Below are 27,331 nucleotides of genomic sequence, written 5' to 3' on the forward strand. Positions count from 1 at the left end.
ATCATAATATATAGACATGTTCCTAAAATTTAAAGTGAAAATACTAATAATGTAATAGGTAATAATTCTTTTAAGAAGCCAAACAATATTATTCTAGGGAAATTTGTACGGATGACCCAAAAATTGGACCCAAAATGTCAAATGATCCATTTTTTAAAAATAATGTCAATTGACCCTCTGCTGACATCATCGCCATACCAAATTACGTAAATTGCCCTTACACCGGCCTCACGAGGTAATTCTCACTCTCGTCTGATTATACGCTCTCGCTTTCACTTAAAATTCCCTAGTTTGATGTGATTGCTCGTCAGTGTAATGTTGATTTGACAATTTTCACGACGGAAGCCTCAAATCAAATCAATAATACCTAAACACAATACAATGGTGATTTTTTTAAACTCAAAACTCCATTTCAAAGGTGATTACTTCTCTGGTTTTCGACGGTGTTTTGTTGAACAAAGATTTTTTGAACGGGGATTTCCAAGACGAGACTTTCTTAGAAAGGAACAGTTTTTTCATAAAGGTGAATTATTTTGAGTCTGTTTAATTATTTTTGATGTGTTATTTCTGAAAAGGTAGCATTATGAAATTTTATATTGGGACAGAATAAGAAAGAGGAAGAGCAAGAGAGAGAGCGAGATTACGAGAGAGAGCGAGATTACGAGAGAGAGCGAGATTTTGTGAGAGTGAGATTTTGAGAGAGAGCAAGATTTTGAGATAAAGCGAGATTGAGAGAGCGAGAGCGAGATTTTGAGAAAGAGCGAGAGTATACTTCAATTGCTTGTACAACTTAATGACAAATATTCTCTTGCTTTGTAGGATGACAGAAAAGTATCTATTTATTCAATTTGGAGGTGATTGGGATGAGAATGAAAGTTCGTATATTGGGGGACAGTTGAAAGGAATTGTTGTGCCCCCTACATTGAATTATGAAGAACTTAAATCTCGCATTTACAGGGTTACAAAAGTCAGTCTTCAGAGTTTGATCTTATCCTGAAAATTAAATTTAATCTTTAATTTGAAACCCCTCCACAATACATAATAGATGATGATGATGTTCACTTCCTTCTTTTGCAAGAAGAGCTTAGTAGACTTCAGATAGCTGTAACGTTGAAGTCTAAACAGGACGAAATAGTTGGAATGGGGTTTAGAAATGTGAGTTATGATGATACAATTGTGGACAGACAATACGAGGAATCATATCAATTTCGTCAGGAAAAGGATGATATTCTATTGTCTACCAACACTGTACCATCAACATTCGATTATATGGATTGTAGTCCTTCAGTGGATGTGGATGTGAATGAGTAATCAGGAGGATTAAATAAAATAGATCGTGATCATGGAGATGTGCGTCGTTCTACAACAGCTTCAGTGGTTCCATCATCTGTGTCTTCAAGTCATAGGATAGAGTTGATTATGCCTGGCACCTCTTCATCTGGGACAGAGGATGTTAAAGTTGATCAACTATTTTTGAGCAAAAAGGACTTAAAAATGAGATTATCTATTCTGTCCATCAACAGAAATTTTGAATTTAAGGTCAGGAAATCAACCAAATCTCTGTTCACTGTCAAATGCATTGGGGAGACATGTAAGTGGAGCCTTCGTGCAGTCAAAATGGAAGGGTCTGATATATTCAAGATCACAAAGTACTGCAGTTCGCACACATGTTCCATAGGAATTTTGAATCACGACCATAGACAAGCAACTGCTATGGTTGTTGGTCAATTCATCAAAGATAAGTTCACGAGCATAGAACGTATTTATAAACCTTGTCATATCGTTGAGGATATGAGGAGAGATTATGGCGTGAACATAAGTTATGATAAAGCGTGGCGTGCAAGGGAAGCCACATATGATCTCACTAGAGGTATTCCAGAATACTCATACTCCATACTGCATGCTTATGTAGAAGCGCTAAAAATAGAGAATCCGAGTACAGTCTTTGAGATCGAACTTGAAGATGAGGTGCATTTCAAGTATATGTTTATGGCATTAGGGCCTTGTATTAGAGGTTTTACAAGCTGTCGGCCTTGTATTATTGTTGATGGGTCGCACTTGAAAGGAAAATACAAAGGCACCATGTTGGTTGCGATTTCTATGGACGGGAACAATCAATTATACCCACTAGCATATGCAATAGTGGACAATGAAACCGATCGATCATGAACATGGTTATGTCAAACTTGAAATGTAGTATCGGAGAACTCGATAATCTGGTGTTTTTGTCTGATCGGATGGTATCTATCGGCAATTCTATTCGTCCATTTTTTCCCACAGCATTTCATGGATTATGCACATGGCATATAGAACAGAATCTAGTTACAAACTTTAAGGATAGCATGGTTGTTGGGATATTTAGAGATGCAGCAAAGGTATTTCACATGACAGAGTTCCAGACAAAATAGGACGAACTCTGCAGTTTTAGAGATGGTGTTGTCATGAAATATTTGGAAAACATCGATCTTCAAAGGTGGAATGCTCCAATCGTGGTTCTACGAACGGAGAAATTACTGGGCATCTCGAACGACATTGCACTCTAATTACTGTGAAACCCAATTGGCAAGTGAAGCCGATAAGGACAGACGATATCGGGTGAAGCTTATTGATTGTTATCAGGTACACGTGCGAGATAATCGATTGAACGGTATTGTCAATCTTCACACGAAGGAATGCACGTGTAAGGAATTCGACTCACTTGATATCTCGTGTTCCCATGCAATTGTTGCTGCAAAGGAAAGAAATATACTCATCCACAGTCTTTGCAGTCGATTTTATACAGTGGACTCTCTAATGACTGCATATGCGGAGCCTATAAATCCACTTGGCCACATATCTGAATGGAAAAAACCTTCTGGATACGTAGAAAAGATTATCTTTCCTCTGAAGTTTGTGCCACAAGTCGGGCGACGGAGAGTGAGAAGAATACCATCCATAGGAGAATTTCGTAGACAAATGAAATGTGGTCGGTGTGGGAATTATGGGCATAACCCCTAAATTGTATTGAACCGCTTACAACCATGTGACGTGCTGAAAATGCCAGAGACCGAGACATAAACACCCCTCATCCAGTTTAGTTATAAATACCATTGATCATTTTTTCATACGTCATACTTGTAACATACTTCATACTTTTTCATACTTCATACTTGTAACATTTCATACTTCATACTTTCACCTTGTAAACAAAAAACAATAACAAGCTGAAGTATTTATATAATAGTAATATTCATACTCTCTCAATCTTCATACTCTCTCCATCTTCATACTCTCTCAGTCTTCATACTTGTAACAAAAATGGATAACTTCATACTCTCTCAATCTTCATACTTGTAACAAAAATGGATAACTTCATACTCTCTCAATCTTCATATTTGTAACAAAAAACAATAACTTCATACTCTCTCAATCTTCATACTTGTAACAAAAGTAGATAACAAATACTCTCTCAATCTTCATACTTGTAACAAAAAACAATAACTTCATACTTTCTCAATCTTCATACTTGTAACAAAAATGGATAACAAGTACTCTCTCAATCTCGCCCTCTCTCATAATCTCGCTCTCTCTCACAATCTTGCTCTCTGTGAACATCTCGCTCTCTCTCACAATCTTGCTCTCTCTAAACATCTCGCTCTCTCTCACAATCTTGCTCTCTGTGAACATCTCGCTCTCTCTCACAATCTCGCTCTCTGTGAACATTTCGCTCTCTCTCACAATCTCGCTCTCTATGAATCTCACTCTCTCTCACAATCTCGCTCTCTCTCAATCTCGCTCTCTCTCACAATCTCGCTCTTTCTGATCGTAGTGGGAGCATGCGATGCTCGTCATTTAGTAGAAGGCACTAGACGATCGTTTAGTTACTACCTATGCGATCATGCGTATGCGATATGGAGGCGCTAGCTAAGCGATCGCTTAGGCGATAGTGCTTCGCGGCATCGTAGTCGCTTAGACGATCACGGAAGGCAAGCATTGTGCAGAGCGTGCTAAACGATCGTGTGCTTTAGGCTTCATTGCTTAGTAAAGGTACACGATCGTATACTAATAAATAAACGATCGTATAGTAAAGCTAAACGATCATTCAACTCTGGGAGCGCTGGTAAACGATAGAGCAAAGAGTTTGTTTTATCGTCTAGACGATCGCGGGGTGTTTTAAGGCAATTTTACCCGGTTCATCAACTCTTATTGCTTATACATGTGATGTATGGTACTTATATGCCAAAGTGTTTGTCATATAGTTAAAAATCTCTCTCTCTCACAATCTCGCTCTCTCTCACAATATCCTCTCTCTGAATCTCCATCTCTCTCACAATCTTGCTCTCTCTCAATCTCGCTCTCTCTCACAATCTCGCTCTTTCTGAATCTTGGTCTCTCTCAATCTCGCTCTCTCTCACAATCTCAATTATCCATTTTCTGATATTGAACCTTGAATCATATAATGTTCTAAGCTCAATTACGCATGTTCTAATAAAATTCTGATATTGAACTTTGAACTTGGAACTTATATAAAAAATACATGTTCAATTATACAATGAAAAGAGCAGTAGCTCCATTATACATAAAAAATGCATGTTCTGATAAAATTCTGATATTGAACTTTGAACTTTGAACTTTCATAAAAAAATATATGTTCAATTATACAATAAATGTTTTTACATAGTTAAAAAATAAATGAATGTTTTTACATACATAAAAAATAAATGAATGTTTTTACATACATAAAAAATACAATAAAAAATACATGTACTGTACATATAAAAAATATGGAGTGTTTTCCCATAGTTGACACGCTAATTGCATCCTATATTCACTCATTTTCTCATGAGTGATTACGGATGGATCAGCACCAGTCACCAGGTGTTCCAGTAGTTTGATTGTGAAGATGCCACAATCAAGCGACCCGTGTTGTATGTCAACGTTCATAGGTCGCGAGATTTTCCAACGGGCTGTGGAAAGGTCCGGCTTCGATCTATCCACGTCACAGTAGTGAAGTATGGATGATACTGTGACCGTCAATGGCTCTAGCTGATTCACCAGCTTTTTCATTGGTGTGTATGACAGAAGTGAATCAAACACGAATATGTGGCCTCTATTAATGTCCATTACAAGGACCATCCAGTGGTCACTGATATTCATCGCCGTATAAACGAATTCCACATCTACCCATTTGACATCGAATTTACTGGTGACATAGTCTTTATACGTGTCTTCGTCTTCCCATGCTAGGGCAGCCTCCAGAAATGACTTATTCTTTATTTGTTTAAATACCCCGCCACGAGCATTAAGGTGACTCTATCAAATAAAATGAGAAGTTAAGTAAAGAAGTAAAGACCAGAAAACTTAACGAAATGAGAAGTTAAGAAACGAAATATCAAAATTTACCATTACACCACTTAGCAAGATGGTGAACTTGTGCATGCACATGTCGGGCCAGATATAAAATTTATCTTTCATAAAATAAAATAAAATATTTATGGTCTGCACGAAAAATTAATATGTAAATAAAAGTACAAGATAGCCAACATGTAAAGACGTAAAGACTAGGACATTTACATCGCACTCGACCAACGAATTCGGGGTAATCAATTCCTTGAAGAATTGCTTGGCGTGTGGTTTAAAAGAGTTCTCTCGAACCTCGTTGTCCGTATTGTTGTCCGAGATCCAGTCCATCATTTTTGTCAGGATATTGTGTGGAACATCGTGTGCTACATTATATGTGACGATCGATCTGGATATTGACGTAGCTACATCTGGGAGAGGATGTTTAACCACACTTTTCTTCTTTACTTAGGCTAGGGGTGTATATTTATCAACAGGCTTTCTCTTACGACTAATTCTTCGAGATTCCTACATAAACAGATAACAAAACGTTACTCATCAAGAAATATAAAAATATAAACAAAGATTACTGATCAATAAATTACTCATTAGTGGAACTTCTTCTGTGGTCATAACAATCCCAGAAGTGTCGGCCTCTGGGATGCCAGATATGTCAGCCTCTGTATGTGGCAAGGTGAGTAAGACAGACATGTCGGGCTCTGTTTGTTTGACGTCGGCCTGTATAAGTTCGACATCAATTGGTGATGTCGTGGTAGTGGTGGTATCGGGCTGTACAATGGGGGTGGGAGTAGGTGAAATGGTGGTATCGGGCTGTAGAAGGGGGATGGGGATGGGAGTGTCAGAGGCAATCGCAGTCATATCGGGATCCCGAGATGGGATGGGTGACCTGGTCGTCTCCTTATTCACCGTGGAACCCTTCAATTAGTAAAGTAAAATGATGAGTTCACGAACATGTAAAACTAAACACATAAAGACATAAAATGATGCAAACCTTGCACATAGACTGCAATAATGACAGGATGGCCGACAATTACCCTTTTATGTCAGTCATGTTTTCCTCCATACTAGATACACGACTATTTAAACCCGATATACGGTCATCTAACCTTGATAGTGAGCTGTCAATGGACCGCAAGTACGAATAAATAGACTTCTTGGGATTGGCTCCCTCCCTGCGGCGAGCAGCACACTCAGGACACTCCTCATCCACATCTCGCTCTCTACCGGAGCCGCAAGATAGACATCAAGTTGGTTCAACTCGTCCTCCTCACGTACGTCCCACATCATATCATGGAACATATCATCACTAGGTGTGTATGTCCCTCCTTCTACCCTTCCATATTCAGCATCCACGTGCTTAGAATGCTCAGGTTCATCCCCTCCCTCCACCCTGACAACCTCATCATTGTCATCTCCACGATGATCATCACCGTCACTTTCACTTTCAAGACTACCCCCCTCACTCGTCGACCTATTTCCACTTTCAGAACTATCATCATCCGTACCTAGCTCAAATATAGGTCGTCGTTCCACTGGGGTATCCCGCATTTGACATGGCAGTGCTTTCTTTAACTTTTATTTGCATTAACAACCCAGTAAAGTGTTAGTGTCAATTTAACAACCAGATAAACATATTATGCATAGAGTAAACGCACATTGTTAGACTTGAATATCTCTCTCTCGAGTACTTTGAAGGACACTGAGTGGGAGCATGACCATCGTAATATGAGAGGCAAGGCCACCTTGCTCCTTCGCTTCGCAATGTTCCCAGCTATCGATGAAGCTAGAATCTCGTACGTCCATTCCTAAATAAAATTTAAAATATATTAAGAACAATAGTAATGTTAGATCAAACAATAAGATTAGTATATTAATTAAATTTACTTGGAACGCTTGTGAAAATCCACGTAAGGAGTACTTCACAACGTAGTTTTTATTTGCTTTGACCCTCATCTTGTATAGACTGCTCTTAGAAACTCAATGCGTAATCTTAGCAATCAATGTGTATTCCTGAATAATCTCATTTTTCAATTATTCAACCATTTCATTTTACCAAGTTCAATGTTACTCAGATTAGTCAACATTTAGAAGCACATATTCCGCCAGGGGGACGATTGGGGCGTGGACATAAAGGTCTTTATGACACAATCAATAATTCGCTTCATTTTCAATTAGGTCTTGCTTTAACCTCTTTCAATGCAGTCTTTAAGGCATCCAATGTCCTCTCCCAAATAATGGTACCCCAATCAAGACTATTGTAATACTCTAAGTTTTGAACGTCCTTGAAACCTTTGAGGTCGATTGCATTTTTCTGTTTATTTTTCCCCATCATTGCGACCTCAGTATAGTAAACTAGGTTGATCTTCACAGCATTATCATCATTTTCAAACTCTAAATCCTTGTATTTTTCTTCAAGTTGACGGTGGTGTAAAGTGTCCTTCATCACTCGATTACCAAAATACTTGATAGCAAGTTTATATGAGGACTGCTAGTTCCAATCAACTCGTGTTGGGGATTGCCACAAACCAGTCATCAACAAAAAGTCATCCTTCGAAAAAGTGACAACCTTCCCACAGACAGAGAATGACATTGAGTCTAATCTTGTCCTCTTCACTTCTCTAAGCAACATGTGATGGATAATTAGGCTGTTAAACACCATGTCAACGTCTACAAATCGCCCAAAAACTATTATTTTGAACATGTCCAACTGTGTTGGCATGAGCTTCTCTTTCACAATCTTGTTTGCATTAACAATGTGGGCCAAGCTGGTTACTTGACCGGAAAATCGGTCGGCTTCGACTATTCTGAAACGTGTAGCCATCTTAAATCACTCCTGCATGAAATAAAAATTCAACCAATAAGCTCCTTAAAAAAAATGTAAAACAACATTCTGTTTAAATCTCGCTGGATTCGCTCTCGCTAGACCCGTTCTCGCTAGACTCGCTCTCGCTGGTGTCGCTCTCTCCGGTGTCGCTCTCTCTGGTATCGCTCTCTCTAGTGTCGCTCTATCAGGTGTCGCTCTCACTTATCTCCTTCACATTCTCTTTTTTTACTCGTCTTCAACCACATAACACATCGAAAACCAGAAAAACAAACAAGAAAATCATAGGTTCACTTATCTCGCTCACACGCTCTCTTCGATGTCGCTCTACCGATTTCACTCTCACTTATCTCGCTCACAGGCTCTTTTTACTCGTCTTCAACCACATAACACATCGAAAACCAAAAAAATAAACAAAAAAAAACCATATCAATGTATTTCTAAACCCAGAATGACCCACAAAGCCTCATACCGATTAGTGTAAGACATTTTCAGGCACATATTGAAAGATTTACCGATCAGATTCGATTTTTCGGCGGCAGTAGAATCGTTTGCAAGCCATAAATAGTTTTTTCGTTTATGAGCGATACGAAGTCTTTAGCTTTGGAAAATTTGAATGAAGAATAGTTTTTAGTTTTGGTGGGTTCTCAGTAAAAAGGTATGAAGACGAGGAAATAAGGGCAATTTACATAATTTGGTATGACGATGATGTAAGCAGATGGCCAATTGACATTATTTTTTAAAAATCGGTCATTTGACATTTTGGATCCAATTTTTGGGTCATCCATACAAATTTTCCAATATTCTATTAGATTAAATTTAAGATTTATTAAAATTTAGAAAATACAGACTAATATTGAAACTGGATTCAAATACATGGACCATACTTTTAAAAACAATCAATATATATATATATATATATATATATATATATATATATATATACCGACCGAAAAAAAAAAAAAAAAAAGAAGAAGAAAGTAGATTGATTTTCATTACTTTTAATATTAAAGGAGTAGATAAAAGATTATAGGTTATTATTTTTATTTTTGGGAGAAATTTTTTGCAATTCTTCTCCGTTCTTCCCAAATCGCGAAGAGAATCTGTTCCCTTCTTCTTCGTGTTCTAACCCACGCGGAAAACCTAGCTTTCAGGTACAGTTCTGTAGCTCTCTTTTACCATCACGGGTTCTTTTATTAATTTACTCATTGGTTCGTATGCTTGATTTCGCTTGAATTTCGGTTTGACATCGCAAGATTTGACTGGAAGTAGTGATTGTTTTCATGCTGCTGTTTATTGTTTTTCCTTGCTTTATCTCTTTTCGAGAATACGAACGAGAAAAAGGATTGTTGTTTCCCCCATTTATTGGGTGGGTTTTTTTGGATGTTATAGTGGACTCAATGGTGTGTTATGTTGCTGTTCTTGGCTTTTTTTACCCAGAAATTGAATTGTTATAGTTGGCGCAGGAATTGATTGTGCTTCTTTGAATCACTCTTGCAACATTCAAAGACAGATATTAAAAAAAATCAATTTTCTGTCGATAACTTTGCGCTCATCGTATATCCTGAGAAGTTGAGGATTATCGTTGGCGTTGGTTCGATAAATTCGGTTGATTTAACAAGATTCAGTTGGAAATTTGAATGTTTTTACTCGTTTGATTGATCATGTAACCTTTGTATCCAATGATAGCCTTTTACAGTTGTTTTTTGTTTATGGGTGATGAGTCCAGAATTTTTTTTTTTTTTTTTTCTTTTTAAGATTTTTAAGCTCTGTTTAATTATGACTCTGTATTTGCAGTGTGTTACTGGTGTAAGAGAAGTTGTTGCAGAGATGTCTGATGAAGGAAGAGTACACCCTGATTGTAGGAATGCTTCTAATCCTTATCATGAATGTAGCGAGTACTGCTTTAAAGTAATAGCTGAAGTCAAAGCCCGGAGTCAGAAAAATGAACCAGGTCTTTTGGCATGCTACAATTTCCTTGCAATTACCTTGAGCATCATAACTTTCTCTAATTGTAGCCGACAGTTTCATCCCACTATTTATCATTTCTTCAAATTATTAATGCTCTCTTGAATTTACTTATTTCTTCTACATTGCTCACAGTTGGCTTTATAAATTGATTAATCATCATTGATTCCGTCCACCTTCCAATTTTGGATGATATCATTATGTCCCTTTGTCTTATTTAAGTTCTTTTCTTGTGAATTTCGATCACAGTTCCTACTTTATCAGAAGCTGTTCAAGCTGGTCATAGTGGTTCTTCCAATTTTGTGCCTCCTGATGAGTATGAAGATCTTCATGATGAAAAGCCTGATGAAGGGCACAGTGATGGTGATATTGACAAATTTAGTGGCGAGGAGAATGTGGAAGGAGACTTCACAAAACTCACGGGGAGGAAAAAGAAATTGTTTGAAATTAGGCTTAAGATGGTAATTTTTTACATCTTTTAAAAAGTAAACCAATTACTATCTAGTATCAGGTCATTACATATGGATGATGGATGCAGAATGAGGCACGGAAAGCTAATCAAACAGCAATTGCTGCTGAAAAAAAGAAAATGGAACCTCCATCAGAATCAAGAGGCATTTCTAAACAAAAGTGGCTTGAGGATCGAAAGAAGAAAATTGGGAAGCTTTTGGATGCAAATGGCTTGGATATGACAAAAGCATATATGTTAGATACACAAGAGGCAGCAGAGGCCAAATATAAGAAATGGGAGAAGGATCCAGCTCCCTATGGGTGGGATGGTGAGTCTATATCTGTATTCTGTACTATAAATTTTATAATTCCTATTGAGCAATTCTTGTGCACATGGGCTCTTTGAATACGTGCAGCTGACCTATGTTCCCCTGTGACATAAAATTATACTAAGCTGGTTTTAGCTTGCGTGTGTGTGTTTGTGTGTAGACAGATGCATTTTTGAATAATTTGACAAGGTTCTCTATTATGTTGGTTGATGATGGAAACATGATCTGATTCTAGGATATAAATATTATGCGGCAAGATGAGATGTGAAGGATGTTTGCATGCCCCTGCCCTTATTGTTGTGAACTCTTATCATTGCTGATATCTTCTTTCTTGTTCATGTAGTATGTTATTTTATGGCCGTAGTCTCCCGTGTTTCTCTCTGTATAGAGCCATTTAAATTGATTGTTTAATTTTGTTGTATTTCATTTATTTTTTGTTAATATGTTAACGCTTATCTTAAGAAAAGCTAAACTGCGTTGGTTTTAACAGTCTTTAACCAGAAAACATTGTATAATGCATACAAAAAGAGGACGAAGAATGTAAATGTCGACCTTGAGGAATATAATAAAATGAAAGAATCTGATCCTGAGTTCTACCGTGAGGCTTCAAGTCTTCAGTATGGAAAGGTAATGTTAGTTCCACTGTAGAATTTTGAGTCTCGACCATATCTGCAATTATTAGATTTCTGAGGATGTATCTTTTCCCATTACTTTGCAGGCACCTAAGATTTCAGAGGATAAGATTGATAACATGGTGAAAGAACTCAAGGACCGAGATGAGAAGCGAAAATCATTTAGTCGTAGGAGGAAGTTCCATGAAGACAAGGATATTGATTCTATCAACGACCGCAATGAGCATTTCAACAAAAAGATTGAGCGAGCCTTTGGTAGATACACTCTGGAGATCAAAAACAATCTTGAACGAGGAACTGCATTACCTGATTAAGGTATTGTTTAGAAGAGGCTCTGGTTCATAAGTCAAGTCATTTTCTATATGCAACTTTTCTTTTCTCTCTCCATATGCATGATGCATGTTTTCCTTTTTTTGTTGTTTGCCATTCTCTGCTAAAAATGTGCTTCTTTTGAGTAATTCTTGGGTACAACCTAAGTTACACCATCTCCATGTATCCCTTTCAATTACAAAGGAAAAAATATTTTAAAAAAGAAAAGGTTTGCCATGTGCCAACTTGTGATTAGGCATTGGATGAGATGCATAAAGATGGGTGCTATCGCATGTTTTTACCCTTCCCCCCTTTCTCTGTTGCTTGTCATGAGGAGAGAACAAAATGTGTCTTTCATGCTCATTGTTCGACTGAAATTACATTTTTCTTTCTAATCATGGCTTCTTTTGCGTGATTGAATTTTATATTCTTTTGTTCTTTTTTCTGTAGGATTCTCGGGGAAGTTTGGAATCCAAGTAGTTGGGAGTATTTAACGCTTTTCTCCTTAAATTTCGAAAAGAAGTTATCCTGTAAAAGATTTCTAGCAAAGCTACAGAATTCTCCTTTCAAGTGAGAAAAGAGATTAAAGGTCACATCTCTTAGATATGTGTAATGTACCATGTAGCAATATATTTGACAAAAGCAACTCACTTGATTGAGGTTGTTTCACTGTGAATACCTTGTTTCAACAAGTACGAATTACCCCAAATCCAAACAAAGGCTATCATTTTTTCCATTTCTTTCTCCTTCCCGAAGATGGTACAAGGACGAATTAGTTTGACTCCCAACTTTTTTAGTTTTGAAGCAATGCTTATTGGAGTTCCAAAGACCCGAATGCTGTTCTCGCAGGCCAGCAGCTGCAGCTCACAATTCCGTTTCATCAAGGTATGAGTTAGTTTTCTTTCTAAGGCAACTTGGGCTTCCACGACAGCGAAGAAATACTTCATAGATTTGGTAAGCTTGTTTATAAATCCTGTATTCACTCGCACACTCTTGAGATTAGTTAGTTATGTCGTTCATCCTTCTTGAAATTGCATTTTTGTTTGTTCTTTTCTATGTTGGTTTTTTAGGCCTTCTTGACCTCACAAGAAATACAACTAAACACAATGCTTTTGGGTACCACTACTTCATTGTTTGCAACCTATTACCGCACTTACTTTTCAAGCAAGACCACTTCACTAGTTTAAAAGTCCTTTAGAAAAAATGAAAACCCACTTTTTTTGTCCTTAAAATTTGGACAGAAAGTCAACTTCGTCTTTCAATTCTGAAGTTTTTAGGAATACTCAAAATTTGATATTTACATTTAGTTACTATTTAACTAGAATTGATGGAATAGAGAGAGAGAGAAAGAGAGAGATTGGTTTTATGCTTATGAATAGGAATGAAAACAAAGAACATCCTATCCTATTTAATCAAAACTATAGGCCACAAATAAGCAAAATTAGGAGGCTTCAAAACTTGAGAAAAAACGAAAGAAAAGGATGGACGTTTGTTAAGCAGAAGGGTTGCTGCGGAAGGATCGAAGAACCTTGACAGCCGACGCTCTGAGGACGTATTGATTGTACGCCGCCGCCGCCCCAACAAATGGCCCAACCCAAAATATCCACTGCCACAACACACACAAACACCCCATTATATTAGATAATATCCCTACGTTAAATTATTTATTTTTCAATGTTCTCATCTTTAAAAACCAAAACAAGCTGTTAAAATTAGGGATTGTTCATAAGTTAGGTTGGGTAGAGTTGAAACATTTTAAGATCCAATTCAATCATTCGGTCGGTAAGTTTCTTCATTATAAACCCCGCTTGTTAAATAACAAACTTAATTTAATTGAACCATAAAATATTTGGATTTGATTGGTTTCAGTTGTTCTAAGTCATTCATTAAATTTTTTTTATTTTATATATTGAATTAAGTTTACCAACTCAATTTCAATTTATATTATAAATTCTAAAAAATTTAAAATTAAAATACCAATTTGATCTCTGTACTTTGTCATGTACTTTCAATTGTTTAATTTTAATCTTCATATTTTCATTAAATTTTAGATTTAATTTCCACTAGTTTATTGTTGATTTTTAATTTTTTTTTTTTTGTCATCTATATTACTATAAATTTTGAAAAATATTCAACTATATTGTGGTTTATTCTTTGGATGAAATTATCATGGTGACTATTTAACTAATTTCGATAAAAATTAAATTTGAGGGATTGAATTTAAAATTTATTGAAAGCGTAGAGACAAATTGAACAATTAAAAGTACAAAAACTAAAATTGAATAAATTTTGAAATATAGAGATTGAAATAGTATTTTAACATAATTATTATGATTTTTTTCTTTTCAAAATGTTTAAAAAATTATTTTTAAGAGTCATTAAAAAATGATCATGATATAAAATGAATTAAATATATGTAGAATTGTAATAAAAAAAACATACTTTTTTAAATTAATAATAAGTTCGGGTAGGTTTGAATTATTTAAGTGAATCCATGAACCAACTAAATCCTTAAAATTTTGGATAATTGTTTTAATGGGTAAAACCGTTGAAAATATTTTCAAGTATAGTTCAATGACTTCTATATTGTAGTCTAGACGATAATATTTTGCTATATTTATAAATAAGTTGTTGACTCATTTTTCTTTATTTGAAAACAATTATAAAATTTTTATTGTTCTAAACTCAACCAAATTGTTCTGATCTTATTAGGTTCATGAGTTCATTGGGTTCATCGAATTTTTTTTTACCATCCCTAATTAAACCGGTCCTATGATGAAAGTTAAAATTTTATTTTCAGAAGAAAAAAACTCAGGTGTAACCGAACTACATCTATCTCTTGTGCAATCTGATCAACATCCAATGACATGGTACTAGTGGTACAATATTTTTTTAAATATTTTTTTTATAATTTTTGTTGTGTGAGTAAAAGAAATGAGGAGTATGGGAAGAGCAGGAAATTTTTTAATAGCTTAAAACACTTAAAAAAAATAGAAAAAGCTTTTTTAAGCAAGCCGAAAGTTTTCTTACATGTTGACTCCAAACTCTTCTATTGTTGAACATGACGGCAGCGCCCAAGCTCCGAGCAGGGTTGATGCTGGTGCCAGTGATCGGATTCGTAGCTAGATGCACAACGAAGACTGCAAGTCCGATGGGCATGGAGCCAAAACCTGAACTCAAAATCATACATTTATGAAGCATGGCCAAAATTTCAAATTTTAGAGAATAAATGTGAAGGAAACAGAGGGTTACAGGAACATGGGAGTCGCGGGCGTTTCTTTTTGGGTCAGTGGCGGAGAATACAGTGTAAACCAGTAGAAAAGTGCCGATGATCTCGACAAGGTTGGCTCCGCCGCCGTTGTTCTTATAGTCATGCCTCATGAGAGCTTTGACCAATGCAACACCGGCAACCGCTCCCAGACATTGCGCTGCCATGTAGGCCACCGCGCAAATCAGCGACACCCTTCGGGCCAATGGCATCCCGAACTTGATGGCGGGGTTGATATGGCCCCCTCAAAATCAAAATCATGAAGTAAAATCTAAATTTAATTTTAACGGAAACTTTAGTATTTAGAACTAAATTGAAATTATTTTTAAGCACTAAATGTAAGAGACCAAATAAAAATTAAACCCAAAACTTATCGTCCATTTGATAATTAATTTATTTTTTATTTTTAGTTTTCAGAAATGGTAACAACCAAACATCACCCATCCTTTATACATTCAACTCACATTACACATAAAAAAATATTTAAAATATTCTAAAAAGGGAGTAGAAAGAATTTACCATATGACAAATTATGATTAAACAATTTATTGGGATGCATATAGATAGGTACTATCCAATATACTCATATTTTTCTTTAAATTTTAAGCCTACAAACATTTCTCATCTCTTTAAATGTCTGGTTTTCTTGTCTATTTTTTACCCAATTTTAAAAAATCAAACTAAAGTTTGAACATTAAGAGGAAAAAAAAATTAAAAACTTGTTTTTGTTTTTTAAATTTGGCTAAGAATTCAACTCTTATACTCCAGAAAGGCAACCTATTATAAAAAAAGTGAGGAAATGGACTTAAATTTTAAAAACCAAAAACAAAAAAGCAACATATTTACCAATCGGAACCTTAGAGACCAAAAAAATTATTTTTTTCCCATTAAGAATAGAGGAAAATACATTTTTTTGTCTTTAAATTTTAGATTTAATTGTCATTTCACCACTAAATTTTAAATATTACACATTTAGTCTTTTCAAAGCTTGGAAGCTTGAAAATATTATCATTTTATGGTTGAAATTTGAGTAGTGGCGTAGGGGAGGAGATTGTACCTGAAATACCGGCGGTGCAGTAAACAAGGACGAAGATGACAGCGCCGAAGGCCCCATGCTATGCCCAAAACCCCAACGTCAGAGCAGGGCCCTGTTGTTTGTGCATTGTTGTTTCCGATGACAGTGGCTACTGTGATATAAAGGAAAAGTAGTGTTGCCATCAACTCTGCAATTACAGCTCTGTAAAACGACCATTTCTTCAACTCTGAAAATCCCATCAATGGAGCTGCTGGTGGATCCACATAGTCCTTCCTCTGCTCCTCGTTATTGTTCTCCCCCTCTCCGGTCAGTCCTTCCTTTGAACCAGACATTATTAACTTGATTCTTTTACTTAACTTCTTCTCACAGCTACCTATCTCAATAATGCTTTGGTATTTAAATTAAAGAGCTTTCAGGTTACACAGAGAAGATAGAGAATTTGAAAGCCTTTTAGGGTCTCTGTGTCACTCATCTACAAAGGTACTATGTATCTTTGGTGTCTTTTTCTAACTCTCTCTTTCTCTCGACATTGTCCACTTACATTTTCGTTCTCTTGTGGGTTTGTACTTTAGAGAGAATGCATACTTGTTGGCGCGCAGATTCCTTGGTGCCGGAAGAGAACTCGTGCCAAATCGAGTATATTTTGATGTCTAAGTTAGTTTAAGAATATTTGATTTCATTGTGCACACGAAATGTTGCTTAACCTTTGAGGTATTGAAATAAGATTATTTATAGAATTCATGGTCTTAAATTCACTTGAGATATGTGCAATGTTCGCAGCGTTAGCATAAATGTGGTTATCGAAATTGTAGGATCTTTGATCCGCTCATTTTTCTTGAAGTGAAACCAAACCGACTGGATTAGACCAACTTATTTCTCTTTTGAGACTCGCAGAATTTACTTGGATCTAAGCCCCCGCCCATGGTCCTAGACCTTGCCTAGGAGAATCAGACCTATCGATGATAAACAAAAAAAAAGGTAATACATGACTATCATTTAAATCATAAATATTGTAATATAATGCCTCTGGGTACCTGCTAACAATCATTTGATATAAACTGGGGAAGCATCATTTATTGTTTCTCTTTCATGACATCATTTTTACACGGTCCTTCCATTTTGGGATTCCGATTTCTCTCATCGGTTGATAAGTGCTATAAATGAGGAGTTAATTGTACCGGTTTCTGTTTACATAAATTCTCTTTTTTTAAAGAGTAATAAAACATTAATATCACAAAGGTGAGTTAAATCCCATTTTGAGTTTAAGATTTAGGTCAATCTATTAAATTTCTCATACATCAAGATTTTTTAGGCAAGATTCAAAGTTCATGGACGGGTCCAGACCTAAGGAAAATCAAGAAGTGGCATGGGAGAACATGCATCTCAAAAAAGAGTTAGAATCTCATATTCTAGACCAATAAGCCAAGTCAAGAAATATATACCATTTGAAAAATAACCACCATAAACTATCCTAAAGTCATCATAGTTACACGTAACCATAGGCGACTATTAGAAAAAAGGCATTCTAATAGTCCCATTTGACGATCCCAAAGGGAAAGTAGGTAATCTCCAAAGGTGAGTCTTGACCTTACTCTTTTCGTGTTTAATTAGCTAAACTATATACTTCTGTACCGCATCAAAATTGGTAGGCTCAACACCACATCTATGCGAAGATCTCTCACGCAGATTAGGTTGGAAAGTGAAACCAAACCAAAAAAAGCAAACTAGAAGTCGTGCCTATAAAAACCCACGACAACGATAAACACGTGCAAGATTTGAGTGCCACCGCTATACATTAGCTAGAGTACCAAATATTTAAATTCTGATACACCAAATTACTGAAAGTAAGTGCATGTTTTTTTTTAATTCTCTTAAATAACTTGTTTCATGCACATAGACATAGGTTGTGCTCAATCGACAAGAAGTTAAAATAAAAAGTATGGGCATATTTTATTTGGAAATTGAAAAGTTATTCTCGGGATAAAGAAAGAAATCAAGAGGCAAAATAAATTTTGGACGCTTCAACCCAGTTTTGGTAACAATTCCATTTTTTATTTTTAAATTGTGATAACAATTTTAATTAATCTAAATGAGATTTCAACGACAAACTTCTTGATCACTAATATATTTGATATTTGTATATCAATTGAATTATACTCCTTTTGATAAATTATGATAATAATTTCATTTTAATTTTTAATTTTCACAGTTTAAGTTTTGTTTATCTCCATTTTTTTACTATATATTAAAGTACTTTTTAATTAAAATTCAAAAAAGAAAAAACACATCTCTTTCAAAACTAGATTTTAATTTTTAAAACTTGATCCAGTTTTTGAAAATATAATAAAAGAGGATAAAAAGAAAAATCTCACAAGTGAAAAATAAAGAAACAAAGAAACTTAGTCTCCCTTTCATCATTATTTTATTTTTTGTTTTTTTCTGAAAATTAAACCTATAAACACTATTTTCACTTTCAAATTTCTTCCTTTGTTATCATTTCTTCACCAATAGTTAAAAAATCAAGCCAAATTTTAAGAACCGAAAAAATAGATTTCAAAAAATTGTTTTTGTTTTTAGAATTTGACTAAAAAATTAACTATTGTACTTAACAAATATGTAAATTAGTGTAAGAAATGTGAATGAAAAAAAAAAAACAAAATTAATTTTAAAAAAAAAAAACCAAAAAATCAAATAATTACCCTCAGACCCTTAATAATTAAATAATTTAGAACAGAGAATGAAATTAGTGATGTTTAGGATTGGAAGGTTAGGGGAATTGAGCCACGTTTTAGGGAAGAGTGTGTGCTGGAAAATGATGATCCTTCCATTTGGACAAATGTCAGATCATACTTCTTTCTCAGCTGCCACACATCATCCACACGTACTAAAATTCCTCCGCCATTTTGGAAGAATAGCAAAATATCCAAACCTTGTTCTACTTCTATAAACCCAGATTAAAATATTGAGGTAGATATAAATTGATATTTTAATTTACAGATAAGATGAATATCAAAATATCTAAACTTTATTCTAAAAGAAGGAAGAAAGTTCCAATGATTTGAATAGTAACACCAATAAAAAGTTAGATTTTGGCCAAATATTTAAAGAGATGAATCAGAAAGGAATAAGAAGAATAGGAGTGAGTTCCTACTCTAAAAATGGGCAGGAAGTAAGGAGATCCCATTAATGTTATCACTTTAATTTTAAATTGTCTCAATTAAAAATATTTTTAAAATCAGGTGTGCTAATTTTATTTAAAATTTTTATTTTTTGTATTTTCTACATTGACAATGGAAAAAAGAGAATGAGTGATACAAAAGATTGAGAGAATCCTCTTGTAGTTGGGATCAAAGAGTTAATTCTATGTGATTTGTAACAATTATTCATAAAGTGTATTTTTTTTTTGTGGGTTGTAGTTTTTCTTTCGAAGTTCCACGCAAATTCTTGTGTTTTCTAGTTTTGTCCTTGTTATTCCTTATTATTTTTAATTTCTCAATTCTTTTTTTTTTTTGCTTATACCTGGGATGATAGTGAGAAGTTTTTTCCAAACACAACCTGCCATTCAAAAGAGGTTTTAGATTCAGTTCCATGAAATTTAAACAATAGGATTGCATGCAACTTAATCAGAATAAGCAATGAACTTTTCTCACAAATATAGACAAATTTTCATTATAAACAATTGAACACCCATCAAATGTTCAATCTCCAAAGTCAAAAAACTTGTTGGCTAATAAAGGTTTGCCTTCAAATTTCTACATGGGGGGAGTAATAAAAAATTCTCAGTTCTAGGAGTTGCACACATAGAATACAACAAATACAATATTAGTCAGGCAAATGTCTGCAATAAACATATATAAAATACATGCTAACACTAAAAATCAAGTGATGTTCTTACCCGGTAAGAGTTCTGTTACCATCTTACTCAACTTTTGCTCAATATTTGCTGTGTAATTTCGAATATGGTGGACAGACCCGAGCCCTATGATCTTACTGATGAGTGAATTATTTATCCCCCAGCAAGTTAGCAGTTGTTCAACTTTGAGCTTTGACACGACTAACTATCCAGTGCACCTGTAAAAGTTCAAGCCCAACAAGATTGAACTGAGTCTCCATTATTGTGAGAAATAATAGACTTACCAGTTCCCACCAAAAAAAAACAGCTCAATTGTTAGTGCTTACGATGTTATTTTTAGGAGATTTCCAGTAGAATCCTTGGAGGCCAGTAACTAGTATGTTAGAGATTACTAAAACATAAATACTCAAAGCATGCTTCCCCATCCATTCCAGAACACATGTCAAGCGTCGATAGCCGTGGATATCCACCTATAGAAATTAAGAGATATTCAGACCTTAGTTGTCCATTTCTTTTGGTTGAAAAAAAATCATAGGATGGAATTTAACTTTGAGGAAAAATGGTGGAAAGCTGTTCTTTATTCGATGCCGCTGATATTATTATTATTAGGCTAAATCATAGAAAACACTTGTTTTAAATACATTCTTGAACTTACGTAAGTTTCGTTAATAGTCTTAAACTTTCAGAAAAGAGCATTTTTTTTAAAACGGAAACAACAAATTTCATTGATGAAATAAAAGAGATTAATGCTCGAATTACAATGAGACATAATAAGTAAAGGAAGATAGGATGAAGCGAGATCAATATTATAACTTTTTAAGGTTAAAAGATACTCTTACCGTTAGTACAATGAAAATCGTTAATATCTCATTTTAAAAATAATACTGAACATTCAAAAGTTGCATTAATACCCTTAATCTTTAAAACAAAAGATAAAAAGTGACGATTCATCGTTTTGCTAAGTTTTGAGGGGGGATTTTGATTTAGAGATTCGATGGGAGTTTACGTTTAACTTGAAGTTCTTGATCTATTTGGTTTCGAAGAAAATTGTTGTAAGAATCGGAAAAATGAGAGAAAAAAATATGAGTGTGTTCTTTCTTCCATTGCGATAGTTTAATCTTCAATCCAAAATCTCAAAGTTGATGAACTCACCAAGATATATAGAGCACAAAAGATTATTCCTGCTGACGCTGAAGTAATTAACATATAGCTGACCGTGTAGAGGGATTTATTTACAGGGACACCTGAAGGACAATTCCAAGACAAGAATCAATTTCAAAATCAATATTGTAAAAGATTGTGTTACATAACCAGTGATCAGGCCAACAATTTTAGCCTAGTTAATAGGATGATAGATACGTGTTCATTAAACAATGTACCTATAAAGACGAGGAATATTCCGAGAGCCACAATCTTAAGTGAGAGTAAGAACCAGCTTTTGGTGCGACTTTTGTGATCCTGGAAAATATTTAGTGAGCAAATTTTGACAGAAACAAGGTCATCAAAGAAAAGCAGCAAAGAATGGACAAACTGCTTTTCCTCAGATTTATATCAGAAACAAAATATCCACTATACAAAATTTTCCTTTGAGAGAAGTAAATTGGATGAAATGTGAACTTTCTAATCAGAGTAATGAGTAATATGCTAAGTTATTGCTCAATCTCACCTGTGCTTTGGCAAGAAAGTGACCATACTGAAGTCCTATTATGCATGCCACTGTAGCTGTTAAAGAGCTGAAAACATTTGCAACAGTAAAATCACTCTTCTGAACTAATATGTAATTAACGAATGGAAGGAATGAACATAAAATAAAAGGTGTTGCTAAATCCCCATCCTTCATTTTCTTTATTTATAGAAAGGTGACCAGAGAAGAGGGAAGTAAACACAATGGAAATATTTCAAAACTGAGGAAATGACGACAAACAGAAAGAAGATTGATCAAGGATCAACCAAAAGAGAAAATGGATCTGGAAAATAGTGATTGTGGTTTATTGGTCTTTATCTGCACTATAGATCAAGGATATGCAAAAAGAAATACATGCGTTTCACTAACTAGCACATTATGATTTTAGAAATTAAATCTTAGTTCAACATTATGCAGACAGAATGCTAAGGACAAGTAGAAGTATTTAAATGTCTGGTTGCAAGTTCTGTCTCTTTATTTGAGAAAAGAAGAAATATATTAATAGATTAAAAAAAAATACAAACAAGAGACCAGAAGATGAGAAATCAGGTAATAACAGTAATTCATAAAGAAAAAAATATCATCTTGAATTCAACAAAGCATAAGAAATGCAAATGCCACAATCTAAAGATTTCACAAGTTACAATTTGTAAGGGGTTAAACTTTATCGCATACATCCCAATGTCATATTTGTCCTAAAATTTATGGTATTCTCTCAAACAAGCGGGCTAAAGTAAAACGGAAGATGCACATTTAACAAAGCATTTTTCTCCTCACCAACCTTTCCACAAAACATCTCATCCAAAGAAAGAGTGCACATCCCTTGAAAAAGTCCCGCATGAATCAAAATGAATGCATAAATCTTTATAAATACAGTTTACTGAAAGAAGCATAGATCTTCACCTTAAAAGACCTTCAGGCTCAAAAGGAGCATGACACCATGAAGGTGAAGTCTCAGGAAATTGACCGCTGGAAGAAATATTGCACTCCTTCAAACCACATTCTTCATTAGGGCTGATCAAAATGCACAACAATGGTGAACATTACAAGATCAAAAAACCGAATCACTGATACCTTTAGATTTCTGTAGACAGGTTTAGTATACAAATGATGAATACCAAGGACATAACGATCAATCATGCCAGCAGAATTACAAGCAGGCCCCAGATCACCTTGAAGAGAACAATTCACCTATAACGAGAATGGTCATTTTTTCAGCGTAAGTTATGGCCTAAAGCTCTTTCTTTCTTTTATCGAATAAAGGACATTGTAGTTCGGCACCCTATAGATTTGAGGCTAAAGCAACTGGTACATTGTTGGAAGTCGAAACTTGCACGGGCATCATTCCAAATGTAAGTACATCGGCATTTTAATTTTAAACTCACCTTTTTCACACTAAATCATGAAGATCGGTTTGTCTCATTTTCTAAATAGAAAATAATGGATATTAAAAATAAAGCTACAAGAAAAAAGAACAAGAACGCGATACTAAGCATTTCCTTACCATGTAAACATAGCTTCCATTTGGTGGAAGTGAAGAGCTCGTGGCTGATATTTGAAAGTCCCAATCCGGAACATATAAACCATACGACAGTCCCATATACAATGACAACAGAAAAAATATAATACACCTGCAGATTTAAATATAAAAAATGTAATAAATAGAGAAGTTCATACATTCTTATAAATGCTTATTGTTAATGGTAATTTCAATGACCGATAACATAGTTTGATAAACCATTAACATCAAATTTAGGAAACTCTCACTTTTACTCAATATCTGCATCCGTTGAACACTCTTGGCAAAATTTTGCAACTAAAATCATGTATACAAATATATAAAGAGGAGGTCATATCTAGTAAAAGATTAAAAATCAAATCAAATCAAATCAAATAAGAGCATTTCTTGACAGCATTTTAAACCTCAAAAAAGAATGAAATTGATATTTATATAATAACCTCTTGATATTATGCTTATGCATATGAAATATGAATAATGGTGCCAAAATCATGTCCTTACCAATGCCAACTGAAACTCTTAGTTTGTTGAGCTTCTTCACGTTTAGAACGAGTTAGCCAAATCTCACATAGTGCAGCAACCAAGTATCCAATAGATATTCTCTGCAATAAATCAAAATAGATATAAAACATGATTTTATACGTAAAAGGAGGAAGAAAAGTTATTTAGTCCAAATCCCTGCCTATAAATTTAAATATTAGGTCATTTTTAAAATCTAGCTTGGAAGCCATTTGCACTATCCTGCAAGTATTCAGAGGAAGAGCAAATCATATAGTTCAAAATCCAAATCCTCTTCCATTCATCCGGTTATGTAACTAAAACCCTATCATTATGTACTCTGGTTAGAATAAACTTAGACCATTATTATAAAAGATGCTCAGACATCAAATGATATGAAAATCCAAGTGGCTTGGGACTAGGAACCCTTGAGATATGTATACCTCTAATTTCCAAGCACTAAAACCCCTAAATCTATACGATTTCAACCCTAAAGATTTGGTTAAACACGGATGTTTAAAGATCAAAGTTCTTGAAACAAGAAACAAGTTCCTTGGCTCAAGGTTTGAACACTTCACAAGATAAAATGATCAGTCCTATTCTTGGTATGCAACTCAAAACATGAATTGCAAAATCAAAGAAGTGTTCTCGGCTAAATTTGAAAGAAAAAACGTATAGGCTAAAACTCAAGTCATTGTTACTATGGTGACAAGGGTTTGATATCCTTCCAACTAACCCTAAATGCCACATCATCAACTAGGGAAAAAAGGACAAAAAATACCCCTACTGTGCTTTGAGAAACAATAAAATTGAAAAGCAATAAAATGACTAAGAGTACTCAAATAAAAAGTGAATCATAAGTTGAAGGCCATGGGCATTTCATATCAATTGTAGCAATTGGCCAAAGAAACAGAGTGACGAATTGAAACACCTGCAAAATGCCAAGCCACCTAATCCTTTCCATATCAACGCCATATGTCAAAGATGTTATTCCATGAAAGTAACCACCTGGAATAATTTGGAAATATAATGATTCATCGTATGCAATCAATGTAGAAAATCTGAACCACAGTACATCACTAAGTACAACTTGACACTCAAATAAAAAGTAAATCATAACTTAGAGGGTGTTTGGGCTACCAACTTGAAGTTGGTGGAGTGAGCTATCTATGTTTGGAGCACCAATTATAATAGTTGATGTTTCCAACTATTATAATTTACAATTAGCTACAGTATTACTATTTCAAATCCCTCTTTACTACAATGTTTACTATTTGTTACGGTATTTACTATTTCCTACTCATCCTCTCTTTCTCTTTTTGCTAAAGTGTCTACTATTTTCTACTCAGACTAAAATAGTCTGCACGCCAAACACAAATTATTATAACCTATAGACTATTATAACCCACAGATTATAATAACCAACCCAACGCCCCAAACACTCCCTTAGTTCATATGCGATTACATTTCCATAATGTAATGAATATCAAAATATTCGGTGCAAGAGTTACCAGCAATAACTTTACCTTGAAGAAGAACTCCAAGGAGAAAGAGATACAGGCCCCTGCATGTTGCATTCCTCGCAGCGGTCACTTTACTTTTTACGTCCTATATTAAGCAATTCTTTATGTTAAAAAAATCCCGGTAAATTTAACAAAAACAGGAGAAACCATGATTCGGCTGCAGAAATTTTGTTTCCAGACGTAGAAAAGGGCAGTAGCTAGTTGAATGACGAAATCAACAAGAGGCCAAAAGTTCTTGGTTGAATTCGTTCACTTACTTTATAAACAAGTGCAACCGAAACTCCCGCAATAAATAGAAACCAAGGCATCACAAAATCAGCCAGATGAAGTCCATTCCATGGCGAATGAGCGATAATTGGTAAAAACGAGCCACCGTAGTCCACGAAGATCATCATCTGGATATACGCGGCACGGAATTCAATCAAATAATCAATCATCAAGAATTTAGCAGGTAGTAACAAATTTTACTTTGCTCGCTAAACTGAACAGCTGAAGAAATGATATTGTCAAAATGTCATTCAAGTAAAACTCAAAAGCCGAACTAACAGAAGGTACAAGAAAATAAGGATTTCTCTACGCGAGCTCCAAACTAATCAATTGCATTCGTTTCGACATAAGAGTAAGATTCAGCTTCGACTAGATCCATTTTTATCTCTAGCGTTCTTTCTGTTAACCAAAACACAACCCTAGGCAAAGAAAGAGATGCATTCAGCGGGTTTAGTGAGTCAAAAGATCCAGAGAGAAAAGGAGAGAACTAACAAAGACGCTGAGGCCGCGAAAGACGTCGAGTGAGACAACTCGCGGAGCCTTGCCACTGGACTCCGGCAACTCCTGTTGATTCTCGAGCAGCGGTCGAGAATCGGCCATTGATTCCGGCGAAAACGGCTGAAGGAAGGGAAAATGATCAAATTGACCAAAGTAACTGTAAAGCCATGGTTTGGTAAAGAATATGCTCCGCTATAAACGCAGTTGCCCGAAGTCATTATTTATGCAGTGCTGTTTTTTCATTGGCTGGAAACAGAATCGGACAGAAACCAAGTGCGTAAATCAAAATATTAATTTATTTTACAGATTTTTTATAATAAAAGATTCAATTTCTTATTTTTTATAATTATTTTTTAAATTAGAAATTTATTTTAAAATAATATATATATATATATATATATATATTGCACTTTCATGCATTCTTCTTTATATTGTGGTATTAAAAATAAGTATTACAGCTCATCCAAAACATGGAGTTTTATCCGGTCGAAATCAATTCATGTGCCTTTGCAAAAACAAGAAATCAAATGTTATCTTTCAATACTATTTTAAAAATGTGTTTGTGAAATATTTTAGTTTTGATTGGGTGGATACAAAATCGTCAAAGGTATGAGACTTTATATCTTGGAGGAAGAGGTAAAGAATTCATCAATATAGGTCTTGAATGCACATCTTAACGACAGATGGTTCGATGAGACGATCTTTTTAATTTAAACTTGTGGCTTTCCCAATGATTTATATAGTCAACCATGAGCTCACTTTTTCATTGTTTTATGTTGTGAGCCTTATCATACTTACTACTCTTCTTCTATTGTAGAAGTAATTTAGAAAGTCTATTTCGAGTTGTTCCCAACTGTTAATTGACTCATACTCCATGTCAGTATACCATTTAAAAATGTTTTCTTCCAATGTTTGAATGAACTTTTTGATAGATAAGTCTTCTTGTGTATCGATATTATCACATGTTTCGATGAAATGGCAACACACTACTTTGAAAATTGTCGTTCCCATTAAACTGTTGAAACTTGGGTGCTTGCTATCTAATTGACATTCTTACATTGTCAATACTTTGTGTATATGGTTTAGAATTCAAGAGAAAACTTTGAGAAGGATCACCATATTGACCTTTTGATGGAGTTTGTGGTCATGTCCTTTAGTTATTGGACAGCAACGAAACAATTGAAATTGAAAATAGCAGTTGGCTTTTTTTTATTATTATTTGCAAGATATAGTCTTTCATTTGTCATATTATTATTGACAACAAGCGTCTAGCTTGATTCGATAACATCACAATTTTCCATGTGATTATTTAAAGATGTGATGTCATAATCTCTAT

The 27,331-nt window shown here is 34.8% G+C and overlaps 3 protein-coding genes across 5 annotated transcripts; 1 reads left to right on the forward strand and 2 right to left on the reverse strand.

Annotated features, from left to right (window-relative positions):
• Window positions 1-9,126: 9,126 nt before the first annotated feature.
• LOC120087927 (GCIP-interacting family protein) lies at window positions 9,127-12,525 on the forward strand. Of its 2 annotated transcripts, none has more exons than XM_039044940.2 (7): window positions 9,127-9,315; window positions 9,959-10,115; window positions 10,379-10,590; window positions 10,668-10,908; window positions 11,399-11,535; window positions 11,627-11,855; window positions 12,300-12,525. In XM_039044940.2, the coding sequence occupies exons 2-6, from the start codon at window positions 9,992-9,994 to the stop codon at window positions 11,852-11,854; spliced, it is 942 nt and encodes a 313-aa protein (XP_038900868.1). In that variant the 5' UTR covers window positions 9,127-9,315; window positions 9,959-9,991; the 3' UTR covers window position 11,855; window positions 12,300-12,525. The 2 variants fall into 2 exon arrangements, with proteins under 2 accessions (XP_038900868.1, XP_090161825.1); XM_090305699.1 differs by lacking the exon at window positions 9,127-9,315 and adding an exon at window positions 9,390-9,530.
• A 681-nt stretch (window positions 12,526-13,206) lies between these two features.
• On the reverse strand, window positions 13,207-16,628 carry PIP2;8 (plasma membrane intrinsic protein 2;8). Its single transcript, XM_090305700.1, is given in 6 exon segments — window positions 13,207-13,455; window positions 14,880-15,007; window positions 15,010-15,019; window positions 15,102-15,361; window positions 16,175-16,226; window positions 16,228-16,628. Coding segments are annotated over 6 exon segments (822 nt in total). The 5' UTR covers window positions 16,486-16,628; the 3' UTR covers window positions 13,207-13,341.
• Window positions 16,629-19,474: 2,846 nt separating this feature from the next.
• LOC120087926 (uncharacterized) lies at window positions 19,475-26,200 on the reverse strand. 2 transcript variants are annotated; one of them, XR_005484726.2, is made up of 14 exons: window positions 25,990-26,200; window positions 25,488-25,625; window positions 25,234-25,315; window positions 24,639-24,715; window positions 23,711-23,811; window positions 23,195-23,321; window positions 22,765-22,881; window positions 22,594-22,679; window positions 21,673-21,739; window positions 21,386-21,464; window positions 21,159-21,250; window positions 20,333-20,476; window positions 20,049-20,224; window positions 19,475-19,708 (listed from the first exon to the last, which is right to left on the reverse strand). XR_005484726.2 is itself a non-coding variant. In XM_039044938.2 (13 exons), the coding sequence occupies exons 1-13, from the start codon at window positions 26,095-26,097 to the stop codon at window positions 20,186-20,188; spliced, it is 1,257 nt and encodes a 418-aa protein (XP_038900866.1). In that variant the 5' UTR covers window positions 26,098-26,200; the 3' UTR covers window positions 19,795-20,185. The 2 variants fall into 2 exon arrangements, 1 of the variants encoding a protein (XP_038900866.1); XM_039044938.2 differs by lacking the exon at window positions 19,475-19,708 and having other exon boundaries at window positions 19,795-20,224.
• Between the last annotated feature and the right edge of the window lie 1,131 nt (window positions 26,201-27,331).

This window comes from Benincasa hispida, chromosome 10, assembly GCF_027475165.1.
Source record: "Benincasa hispida cultivar pf3 chromosome 10, pf3_genome.v1.1, whole genome shotgun sequence".
In the NCBI taxonomy this organism is placed as follows: Eukaryota; Viridiplantae; Streptophyta; class Magnoliopsida; order Cucurbitales; family Cucurbitaceae; genus Benincasa; species Benincasa hispida.